Genomic DNA, 11,439 nt, shown 5'->3' with positions numbered 1-11,439 from the left:
ATGCCTCCGTCCCCTGCAGCAGGGAGTCCCCCACAACAATCACCCGCCGCTTCTTCCGGGCGTTCCGGCAGGGCACAGGGTCTGTTGTCCCAGGTACTTCCCTGGCAGCCATGCCCATCTCCTCCTCATCCTGGAGGGCACTAAACCTGTTCTGCAGCTGCAAGTCTTCGGGAGGAGTAGGAGCCTTTCTCCTCCCACGAGCAGTGACCAGTTTCCAGCCTTCTTCTACGGTGTTATGATGTACCATTTCCCACGGCACAGAGCCCTCCGGCAACTCCATTGCTGTGGGGGGTTGGGACTCCTGGAGCTGTACGGTCTCCGAGAATACCCTGTCTATCTTTTGCTCATCTTCTCGGATGCTGCGCAGCCTACTGCCCTCCTCCTGTAACTCCCTTACCTGACGACACAACTCGTCAACAGCAGCACACCTCCTGCAGGAGAGCTGGCTGCCCGCCCAGGCCTCCCGGAGAGGCCCCAAGCACTCCCTGCAGCCTGAGACCTGTAGAGCTGCATCTACTGTCAGAGGGTCGGTCTGGGTCCCAGCCTCTGACACAGCAACTCCAACAGCCCCTGGGGAATTTGCTCTGTGGCGTGTCACGACCATACTTGAGGAAGCGTACACCACAGGGATCAGAAACAAAGGTACCTTCGTGCACCCTTCTGCGCAAACTGCTGCCTCTGTTCACTGCTCTCTGGGATCTCCTTCTCTGGAGATCATCTAGTCAAACCCCCCTGCTTGAGCAGGGTCACCTAGAGCACGTAGCCCAGGTTCATGTCCAGATGGGTTTTGAGTATCTCCAGAGAAGGAGACTCCACAACCTCTCTGGGCAACCTGTTCCAGTGCTCCGTCACCCTCACGGTAAAAATGCCCGCTCCTGGCTCTGTGCCCGGCCAAGGCAGCCTCGCCTCTGCTGGGGAGGCAGCACTGCTGTCGGGCGCGCGTTTCGGTGCCCCCAGCACAGCCTGTGGCTCAGCCCCAGGCGCGGGCGGCTCAGCGGTCTCGCAGGCCGTGCCGGGGGACACCCGCGCACCGCGGCGCAGGGCGAGCGGGCAGCACCGCACTTTAACTGGGGACAGGTGTTGGCTCGCACAGCCTGGCAGCGGGCCCGCAGGCAGCAGGTGGGGCCGGCGGAGGGCGAGGACGGAGCGGGAGGCAGGGTCGGTGCCGGCGCTGCCCGCGGCGCCCCGGCGCTGCCTGCCTCCGTCAGCGTCCCGCCTACCCGGGAGCCGTGCTGCTGCAGTCGCGCAGGAGACGGTGGGAAGAGCTTGGCCCTGCTCGCCTGTGCTCGCCTCCCCGCCGGCGCGGCCTGCCCGCTCGGGCCTCCGGCACAGGCGCCCGCGGCGGCCACGCTTGCCGGGTGGCAGGCAGGTGGGTGATCCCTGCCCCTCTCCGTGGCTGCCCGGAGGGGTGGGGGTGCCCGCTTTTCCCTGGGGAGAAGCTTTCCCGGCCGGGCAGGCTGCCCGATCTGCCCAAAGGGCACCCGAAACTTTCTGGGCGCTGGCGGTGCCTGGGCAGGGCTGCTTCCCGCTCCCTTGCCGCCTGCGCTGCCCCGGGGGGCCACTGCGTGCAGGGGGCGTGGGGGCACAGGAGGTGAGGTCTCCCCGCTTCTTCCTGCCTGGATCAAAGCCCCGCGACCTGGCCCTAGGGGTGAGCCTCCCTGCAGGGTGCTGCAGCTCTTCTCTGCGCTTTTGGGGGGAGCACCGCTTGCTGCCTGCTTCTGCGCGGCCCTGGGGACACAGGGCTGGGGGACACAGCGGGGATGCCCCTGGCATGACATGCTGCTCTGCGGTGGCACCCCCCCCTATCCGGGCCCCTGGTTCCTCCTCTGGGAGGGAGACCAGGACCAGGACCAGGGTGGCCAAAGGGGGCTTTCCAGGCTCCTGCTGACACTCCAGCAGCTCCTCGTCCTCTTCTGGCTCCTCCGAGCTCAGAGTTTGCTTCCTGCGCTGCATCAGCCTGCGCCTTTCCCCTTGGCTCCTTGCTCCTCCGTGTATGCGGGCTGTATCTCCCAGGCAAGCACTGCTCCTTTTGGGGAAGGAATCTCCTCAGGCAGGAGGTGCTGTGGGACTCTGGCCCTGTGCCAAGCAGAGGGGCAGGGCAAGATGGCTTGCAGAAAGGGAAACTGGGGAGAGAGGTCCTGCTTTCACCTCTGGCTTGGCCTGACTGCCTTCTGGCAGTGGCCATGGATTATAGGAGTGGGGAAACGGGGCAGAGCCCAGCAGGACATGCCGGGAAGGGCAGTTCTGCATCTCTGGGCTCCTGGTCCAGTCCCCCTGGGGTTTTGGGCAGAGATTAACCCTGTGTTGGCCCTGCAGGTGTTCCTCAGCCATGGCCTCCAAGCGCAAAGCCCCCAGCAAGAAGCAGCCTGTGGGCAGAGGCAAGAAAGCCAAGGAAGGAGAGGAGGATGACACCTGGCACTCCACCCTGGCCGCCCTGAAGACTGCCCCCAAGGACAAGCCCCCGGCCACAGTCGATGGGCCGTGTCCCCTGAGCAGGGTGCCGGGAGCCGGGGTGAGAGTGCAGCAGGGGCTGTGCCTGCCTGTGGGCAGTGGGGAGGCAGCGAGGGCACTGCGGAGCCGGGCACCTTTCTGCCTGGGGGGGTGGTTGATCTGGGCACCCTGGGGAGGAGGGATGTGGGCAGAGCAGGAGGGAAACCCTCACCCCAGCTAATGCCGGCATCATCCCCACCGTGCTGACACCAGGGCAGCCCCAGTTTCCATTTCAGACCCATTGTGCCCCCTCTAGGATGTCCCTTGTGGAGCCCTGTCCCACCCCAAATGCTGCATCCCATAGGAATGCCTCCCCAAGGCCCCTGCCCAGGTGCTGACCCCATCCGTGCTGCTGTAGGTCTACGAGGACTACGACTGCACCCTGAACCAGACCAACATCGGCGCCAACAACAACAAGTTCTACATCATCCAGCTCATCGAGCATGGTGGTGCCTACAGCACCTGGAACCGCTGGGGCCGCGTGGTGAGTCCGCACCGGTCGCTCCGGCCCTGGGAGCCCTGACCAGCATGCATGTCCCTGTGCTGGGGGGGACAGCCTCTGAGCCACGGGGGTTTCATAGCCCCCCTTGTCTCTTTGCCTGTTTCAAGAATGGGTTTGCTGCTCAGAGCTGTCCTGGCGCCTCCATCAATCTTGTTGTCCATGCCAAAATCCCCCAAGATCCAGGGGACCAGACCTGCATGTGATATTTGAGCTTAAGGATGAATCTGGTGACTTAAGGACGCTCCCCGCCTCGTTCCCTGTCCCTCATTGCCAGTCCTGCCAAAGTGAGCTACAAGTGGCTCTGCTATAGCCTCTCTTGGGGGGAATTTGAGGCCCTGTCCCCATGCTACCGGGTTGGCACAGCTGGGGGATGTGGCACCTTGTCATCCAAGCAGCAGGGAATGTGACACCCTAGCGCGGAGGCCCAGGGTGTCTCCCTGAGCTGCAGGGACTCTCTGAGCTGGTGCTTGTGCTTTGGCACATGCCTGCTTGGTGCTGAGCACTGGCTCTTGTGCCCACAGGTAGAGACGAAGCTGCTAAAGCCCTGACCATGACCGAGGCAGGGAAACCCACCTGGGTCAGGGCGATGTGACCCAGGGCAGGCCCCGCAGAGCCAGGGCACAGCAGGGCTCGCCACGCAGCGGGAATGTGGAGCGCACAGGGACCCCACATCACAGCGCCCCAGCACCAGGCTGCTCCCCCCCCCCGCCAAGCAGGGCTTGTGGGTGGCAATGCCACCGCTGTGGCCTTGCACAGGGTGAGGAGTGCAGGAGGCCTGATCAGCACTGTGTGCTGCCAGGGGGAGGTGGGCCAGTCCAAGCTCGTGCCCTTCACTTCCCTGGAGGCCGCCAAGAAGGATTTTGAGAAGAAGTTTCGGGAGAAGACCAAGAATAACTGGGCGGCAAGGGAGAACTTTGTGGCGCAGCCCGGGAAGTACACGCTCATCGAGGTGCAGCCAGGGGCTGGCCAGGAGGTGGAGGTCTCCCTCAAGGTGAGAGTGCGAGATGTCTGGCGCTGGGGTGTCCTGCACACCTCGCACCCGGCTCCTCTGAGCGCTGGGGCATCTGCTGGGGTCAGCACAGGGCACAGGCAGGGGTGGGTTTTGTGGGTGCAAGTTGAAACAGCCCATGGGCAGAGATTTGGGACAGCGGGTTGAGCTTGGGGGAGTCAAGCTAGGATCCTTCTTGAGGGAGCACAACGGGCATCTTGGTGGCACCAGTCCTGGAAAGGGGGGCAGCATCTGCTCATCCCTCTGCTGACACAGGGGCACAGCTCTCCATCCCCCAGGAGTGGGCAGCCCCGTGCTTTGAGAGTTCACCGGCTGTACAGCGAGGTTGGGGGTCTGCACATGTGCCCGCAGGTGGATGATGTGGATGGGGGCAAGATCTCCAAGCGGCGGGTCCTGCCTTGCACCTTGGACAAAGCGACACAGGACCTGGTCTCCCTCATCTTCAGCAATGACATGTTCCGGGATGCCATGCAGACCATGAACATCGGTACGGGGTGGTACCTGGTGTGGTGGGGGGATCCTGGGGGCTGTGACCTGAGGCTGAAGGTGGGGAGGCTGGGGAGGGCCTTTGAAGGAGGCGGACATGCTGCCAGTGTCAGAGCACCACCTCCAGCAACCCAAGCCCTGGCAGGAGCGTTGGCTGCAGGTGCCCATGGGCTGTGCCTGGGCAGGACAGGCACTGCTCCGGAGCTGCGTGTGCCCGTGGCAATACTTGAGGTCCTTGGGCACAGAGGGAAGCATGGGGCAAGGGGCAACCCTGGGAAGGGCATGGGGGGGATGGAGGGGCTGACAGAGTCCCCCATGGCCTCTCCTGTGCCCCTGGCCAGATGTGAAGAAGATGCCCCTGGGGAAGCTGAGCAAGCAGCAGATCGCAAAGGGCTTCGAGGCGCTGGAGGAGCTGGAGGCGGCGCTGAGGGCACAGCCCGCCAGGGCCACCCACCTAGAGGAACTCTCCTCCCGCTTCTACACCATCATTCCCCACAACTTCGGGCGGGCACGGCCACCCCCCATCAATTCCCATGACCTGCTGCGTGCCAAGAAGGACATGCTACTGGTGAGATGCCTGCTGCCCGGCACCTACCAGTGCCAGGACACCCAAGGGGGTGGCACATGTCTCCAGGGAAAGCTCCCGCTGGGAGGCTGGGAGGTGCTGGGGCTGGCTCAGGGCTGGCATGGGGCAGGGGTTGCCCCGGTTGCTCAGTGCAATGCCCAACAGCAGTGGCACAGAAGAAGGTGATGACGCTGTCCAGCTATGACGATGCCTGCGGTCTGTGCCTGGCAGGTGCTGGCTGACATTGAAGTGGCTCAGAGCCTGCAGGCTCAGAAGGTGAAAGAGGAAGAGGAGGAAGAGGAAGAGGTGCCCCATCCACTGGATCAGGATTATGCCCTGCTCTGCTGTCAGCTCTCCCTGCTGGACCCAGCCTCCCGGGAGTACAAGGTACAGCTCATGCTGCAGTGCCCCCTTGGGCTGGAGAGACCATGCAGGGCAGGTGTTCCTACTGCCCCGGAGGGACCGTGGGCCCTGCAGGGAGCCCCAGCCCAGGTGGGGAGTGACACAGCATTGGCTGCACTACAGCATGGCTCAGCCCTGCAGCTGGGGCGTCCTGGTCCCTCTCACACCACCCTTGCCCAGGGTGCACCAAGCCAGCCCTTGGTGGGCATCCCCCTTGATGGCGTGGAGGGTGCAGTCTGGGCCGGGGGGGATGTCGGCCTCGAGGCTTGGCAGTGGGCATCACTGGGGGACATGCTGGTWCCCTGCAGTGAGGCAGCTTCTCTGGCTCCCTTCCTCGCAGCTGATCAAAAACTACGTGACGCAGACAGGGAACAAACTCCAGATCCTCAACATCTGGGAGGTGGTCCGAGAGGGTGAGGTGAGAAGAAGAGGCTGCTTGTTTCTGTCCTGCAACAGGGACACCCTGATTGTTCCCCTGGGATGGGGGCTGCGCTGGTCTGGGGGGACTGAGCCCAGCTGGCTGAAGGCAAACAGATGCCTCAGAGATCCCTCTCCTCTGCCCCTTGGGGCTGGGGCTGAGACTGGGGATGGGACTGGGCTAGGATGGGTGGGCAGCAGCCCCTTGCCCCTTGGGTACCTCTGCGGCTGGTCCTGAGCACGGCGTCTCTGCAGGATGAGCTCTTCAAGGCCCACAACCACCTGGAGCACCGGCGCCTGCTCTGGCACGGCACCAACGTGGCAGTAATCGCAGCCATCCTGAAGAGCGGGCTGCGGATCATGCCCCACTCAGGCGGGCGTGTGGGCAAGGGCATCTACTTTGCCTCGGAGAACAGCAAGTCAGCTGGCTACGGTAAGGGCCCTGGGGTGTCCCCAGCTCTTGAGGGTGCCCGTGGGGCTGGTGCAAGCCCAGCTCCCTTTGCTCGCCCCCCGGGCAGCTGCTGGGCTTGCCTGCCCGCTGTCCCAGGAGGCTGGCACAGCCACACGGCAACGCCGGGGCTGGTGCCCTCTTCCCCTCCCCTCCTCTCCTGGCAGTGGGCTGCACGTCCCAGCGGGTYGGCATCATGTTCCTGAATGAGGTGGCCCTGGGCAAGCCATACCGCATCACGCAGGATGACCCCACGCTGTGTCRGCCACCGGCCGGCTACGACAGCGTCCTGGCCTGCGGCAGGACAGAGCCAGGTGAGCCCTGAGTGGGGGGGGGGTCTGCGAGAGAGGCCAGGGCTCGGGCCTGACATGGTGGGTGTCTTCTCGTCCAGACCCAGCGCAGGATGAGGAGGTGCTGCTGGATGGCAGGAAGGTGCTGGTGTGCCAGGGCAAGCCCATCCCCATGCCCGCCTACAAGGACTCCTCCTTCAGCCAGAGCGAGTACCTCATTTACCAGGAAAGCCAGTGCCGTATCCGCTACCTCATCCAGCTCCGCTTCTGAGGGTGCCTGGGTACCTAGTGGCCCGATCCTGATGGTGGCCAGTGGCTAGAGCCTGGTTACCCAGAGCACAGAGATCTGTTCCTTGCGGTCACCCCACTCGGGGCCTGGCATGGGACAGGCAGCTGTGGGGTCAGAGGTGCCCAGCCTGCTTTAACCAAAAATAAAAATGCCGTGCCTCAGACTGGGCCGTGCAGGTGCTTGACTGCTGAGCAGGGAGGGTGCTGAGTGGGGGCGCTGACCATGACCGTGGGTGTGGGTCCGTGCAGGGTTGGGTGTGGGCGCAGATGGCTGCTGAAGGGGCAGCAAGCTGTTGCAGCAGCCTGGTGCCAGAAGAGTTAAGATGCAAGCCGGTGGCCACATGCCGTTATCACCTTGGGGAGGCAGGTGACTCCTGCCCATCACCATGGCATCAGAGCTATGGAGGGAGGAGGATGAGCAAGGCACACTGCTGTCCATCTGCCCTGTGTGGGCACGAGCGTTTGGCACGGAGCAGCTCATCCCTCCCTGAGCCCTGCTGTGGGACTCAGAACCTGCAGAGAGAGCCTACCCTTTGGCTGGAGCCGTGCTGGACTCTGCCCCTTGCTGTCCTGCGCTCCCACCTGGGCAGAGTGCACAGCAGAACCTCTCTGGAGCCCAGGGAAGGGCACCATGCATCCTGCCGGTAGGGTCTGGCTGAACCCGGAGGTGCCCATGCCTGTGCTCGGGGCTGCTGCCTGCCACCATGCCCCATGCCTCTGGGTGCCAGCGGTGCAGGGGGAGGGTACCTCCTGACTGCACGGCCCTGGTGCCCAGCTGACATCTCCAGAGCATCCACACACTGGAGGTGAGGAGATGGTGCAGACTTCTTCGAGGTGCCCCTAGGTCTGTCCCCTGAGCCTTTAGTGGGCTTGGGGCTGAYCTGCCCCTGGAGAAGGACCCTGTCTGGCACAGTGGGCAGCCAGGCTAGGGAGGCACCTGGACTCCGGGTACCCCCACCCACAGGAGGGGAGACCCCCTCCCTGCCTGGCTGCCCGCTTTCAGGCACTGAGCATTGCCTTGCTGTGCTTTGCTGCGATGTTTCTGAGGTGTGTGGGAAGGGCGCAGTGGGTCGGGGACCCCAGTCCCCCCTTCCCGAGCACCCGCGTGCTGCTAGGACCCAGCAGCTGTCTCCACGGGACTGCGAGTGCTGTCAAAGGGCAGGCAGAGCCCAGAAGTGACAGCCGGTGCCATCCACGGCTCGCCTGCTGCAGGCAAACAAGATGACTAATGGGTGACAGTAACGGGTAACAGGGAACCCGGCATTGCCTGGGGCCAGGGCCCCCACTTCTGATGTCGGAGTAATGCTGGCCAGAAGGACCAGCTCCACCAGCCTGACGAGAAGGGGAGCATCGCTCATCTCCCAAGGAGCAAAGGTACCCTGGTCCCACTCCCCCCAGGGAAGCTTGGCAGCAGGAGCAGGGAGGGGTGCCGGAGTCGGGGTGCAGGGACGGGGCCTCTACTGGGGCTGCTCAAGGCACTGCAGCAGAAAGGTTAGTTTGCCACTCTTTGGGGACTGCCTCTATTCAGCAAGTGCCGGTGAGCCCAGGGCAGGGGCAGGGGGTGTAAACCTGGTGCGGGTTCCAGTGGATCCCAGTGGTACCCCAGGGAGCCGTCCTAGACCAGCCTGAGGACAGACTGGCCTCTGGCCCTGGCCTCGCAGGGGACCTCCCCAGGTCCTCTCCTTGCTCCAGCATCCCCGGGGCGTTCAGATCAGCTTGGAGACCATCTCTGGGTTTCCCTGTGGCTTTTCCTCGTTTTGCTGCTTCTTCTTCATGCCTCTCTCCCCTCCTCAACAGGCAAGGAACCTGCTAGTGGAGAAGATGGTGACCATGCTTGTGGCAGGGTTTCTGTCTAAGGGACACAGGCAAATAGCTTTTGCTGCCCAGGTGCCGGAGCCACTGGCTTAGCCCTCAGGGAGAATGGCAAGCCAAATGGGGCTGAACACCACAGGTGGTGTAGAGCAACTCTCCATCTCAGAGCAGTCCACCTTCCAAGAGGTGGTGGGCCTTCTCTGCATGGTCCTGCTCACTGTCACTGCCCTAGTGGCCAACACGGCAGTGATGATCGTCATTCTCAAAACTCCCCTTCTCAGAAAGTTCATCTTTGTCTGCCATCTCTGCCTGGTTGACCTTCTCTCTGCCATCTTCCTCATGCCCCTGGGGATCATCTCAAGCTCCTCCTGCTTCAACAGGGTGATCTACAGCATTGCTGAGTGCCAGGCCTTGATATTCCTGAATGTCTGCTTCATCAGTGCCTCCATTCTCACCATCTCCATCATCAGTGTGGAGCGGTACTACTATATTGTCCACCCCATGAGGTATGAGGTCAAGATGACGATTGGGCTGGCTGTGGCTGGAGTGGTCTTCATTTGGGTCAAGTCTGCCCTCATGACCGTCTTGGCACTGGTGGGCTGGCCACAAGGCAATGGGGCCACCAGCGCCAGCCGGTGCACAGTCTACTGGAGCCCAGGAGCCCACAAGAAGGTCTTTGTGGTCATCTTCAGCATTGTCTGCTTCATCTTGCCCACCATCATCATCTTTGCTGTCTACTGCAGTATCTACCGTGTGGCCCGGACGGCATCCCTGCAGCAGGTGCCCGTGCCAGCACGGGCAGCTGCACCCAGGCACCGATCTGACTCCATCGCCAGCCAAGTGACCATCATCACCACCAGGAATATGCCACTGCCCAGGCTGACTCCAGAGCGCTTTTTGGGAGGCAACAAGGCCATCCTCACCTTGGTCCTCATTGTGGGACAGTTCTTGTGCTGCTGGCTGCCCTTCTTTGCTTTCCACTTGCACTCCTCTGTCACTGCTGACACGGTGGGTGGGGGGCATGGGGAGATGGTGGTCACCTGGCTCGCCTACTCATCTTTTGCCATCAACCCCTTCTTTTATGGGCTGCTCAACCGCCAGATCCGGGAGGAGTTGGCCAGGCTTGGGCGCAGCTGTCTCAACAGGCCACTGGGCCAGGAGTTGTGTCTCTCTGTCTCTGAGGCCTCCATCCAGGAAAATTTCCTGCAGTTCCTCCAGAGAGCAACTTGCACACTGGAGAACCACTCTAGCTGCATCAGCTCCAGTCCCAGGAACAGGCTGGACCAGACCAGGATGGGCTTCCCCATCCCGGGTCAAGTCCCTGAAGAAAGCAGCTGAGGAGGAGGGAGCCCTGTCCCACCATGCAGGGCAGGAGGGCAGGCAGGAAGTCTGGAAGGAACCAACTTCATCCGCTCAGGCCTGGCCTCTTGGATTTGGAGGTCTCCTTGTCCAGGTTCTACCTCCTCTCTGAGCTCATACGGCAGAGGAAGGTGACTGCCAGGTTTCTCCACGTGGGAGAAGGCAGCAGATTTTGGGGGGGTCTCCATCTCCCAAGGCCTTTCCTCACACTGTGGTCATCTCTGGCTCCACCAGTGCAGCCCAGCCGCATAGACAGGTTCTCTTCGGGACAGGGGAAGGGGAAGCCGGGCAGCTGAAGGGCTCCTATGCAGGAGTGGCGAAAGGGGTCCCTCCATTTCCCATCAGCCTGGTGGGACCCCCTGCGAGGGCTGTCCACAGACAGCACAGAAAGACGGGGTCCCTCGCGCCCTGCCCAGGAGCAATGGCGGCAACTAACACCACTAACACCAGTAACGCCTGGGCTCTGGGTGGGAGATGCCCCAGTCCCCAGACACCACGCCGAGCCGAGAGAGCCAGTGTGGAGCCCACCATCCTCGGGCTGCATCTAACCCTCCACTAACGTCTTGGCAGAGGAGCTCTTGTAACCTGTATTAGTCAACAGGGGACAGGTGCCCGCGGCGCTGTCTCTGTCTGCATCCCGCCTGTCACTCGGCGGCAAGACAGGCTGGGAGAGAGGCCCTGCGCCCAGCAGCCGTGCTACGGAGCTCCTCCGGGAGCAGGACTGAGTTAGCAGCTATGGGGTGGAAGAGGTGGAGGTGCCGGGGCCCCAGCCCAGGCGGGGAGCTGCCGGGGAGGGCGGTGGCGGGCACGCAATGCCCGCGGCCATGCTCTGCCCCCGCCCGTGCCCTGGGCGCCGGAGGGGGCTGGCGGGGGCTGCCCCGGGCAGGAGGATGCCTGCTGGCACCGCGGGCTGTGGTGAGTCAGTGCCGGGCTGTTTACTGACACGGCCAGCCGCGCCGCGAGCCGAAGCCGGCCCGTGGCAGTCATGTGCCGGCCGAGCTGGGCCACCAGCCAGGGATGCGCGAGGGTGGATGCTGCTCGGCCGCGGGCACAGGGAGGTGGGGGGAGCCGGGAGCCGGGGTCCCCGAGCCGGCCTGGGCTGGCGCTGGGGCAGCCTGAAGGGAGGCAGCAGGGTGCTGGGCTGCTGCGCCCGGAGCAGCGGGAGGAGGAGGAGGACGGGGTCCGCCGCAGCCCCCCCATCCCTGCGGCAGCCCCGCGCCCGGGAGCAGGGAGCGGCGGGCACGTTCCCCTGGCACGTGGCAACGGCAGCGCCCGGGACCGCGGCGCCCGCCCCGGCGCCGGGCGCCTCTCGCGGCGCAGCAGGCAGCGCTGATAAGGCAGCCGTCATCTCCCACCACCGCCGGGGCCACG

The 11,439-nt window shown here is 63.7% G+C and overlaps 2 protein-coding genes across 6 annotated transcripts; both read left to right on the top strand.

Moving 5' to 3' along the window:
- The first annotated feature begins 627 nt into the window (after positions 1–627).
- PARP3 (poly(ADP-ribose) polymerase family member 3) lies at positions 628–7,629 on the top strand. 4 transcript variants are annotated; one of them, XM_026060922.1, is made up of 11 exons: positions 628–642; positions 2,317–2,512; positions 2,849–2,974; positions 3,792–3,983; positions 4,353–4,488; positions 4,829–5,055; positions 5,284–5,439; positions 5,795–5,872; positions 6,127–6,304; positions 6,487–6,633; positions 6,711–7,629. In XM_026060922.1, exons 2-11 carry the CDS (start codon positions 2,330–2,332, stop codon positions 6,878–6,880), a joined length of 1,593 nt encoding a protein of 530 aa, XP_025916707.1. In that variant the 5' UTR covers positions 628–642; positions 2,317–2,329; the 3' UTR covers positions 6,881–7,629. The 4 variants fall into 4 exon arrangements, with proteins under 4 accessions (XP_025916707.1, XP_025916706.1, XP_025916709.1 ...); XM_026060921.1 differs by having other exon boundaries at positions 4,257–4,488; XM_026060924.1 differs by lacking the exons at positions 628–642; positions 2,317–2,512 and having other exon boundaries at positions 2,860–2,974; positions 3,837–3,983; positions 4,265–4,488.
- A 185-nt stretch (positions 7,630–7,814) lies between these two features.
- On the top strand, positions 7,815–11,250 carry LOC112963655 (probable G-protein coupled receptor). 2 transcript variants are annotated; one of them, XM_026060918.1, is made up of 2 exons: positions 7,815–8,271; positions 8,695–11,250. In XM_026060918.1, the coding sequence occupies exon 2, from the start codon at positions 8,818–8,820 to the stop codon at positions 10,045–10,047; it is 1,230 nt and encodes a 409-aa protein (XP_025916703.1). In that variant the 5' UTR covers positions 7,815–8,271; positions 8,695–8,817; the 3' UTR covers positions 10,048–11,250. The 2 variants fall into 2 exon arrangements, with proteins under 2 accessions (XP_025916703.1, XP_025916705.1); XM_026060920.1 differs by having other exon boundaries at positions 8,215–8,271; positions 8,991–11,250.
- Positions 11,251–11,439: the final 189 nt, after the last annotated feature.

The sequence above is a fragment of the Apteryx rowi genome, unplaced genomic scaffold, assembly GCF_003343035.1.
Source record: "Apteryx rowi isolate R43461 unplaced genomic scaffold, aptRow1 scaffold_1724, whole genome shotgun sequence".
NCBI classification, from domain to species: domain Eukaryota; kingdom Metazoa; phylum Chordata; class Aves; order Apterygiformes; family Apterygidae; genus Apteryx; species Apteryx rowi.
The sequence above is the reverse complement of the archived record's forward strand: the minus strand, read 5'-3'. Positions and strand labels throughout refer to the sequence as shown.

Bases quoted from the DNA above. Each gene is read 5' to 3' on its own strand.
- LOC112963655 (XM_026060918.1), top strand. From the start codon at position 8,818: ATGGCAAGCCAAATGGGGCTGAACACCACAGGTGGTGTAGAGCAACTC.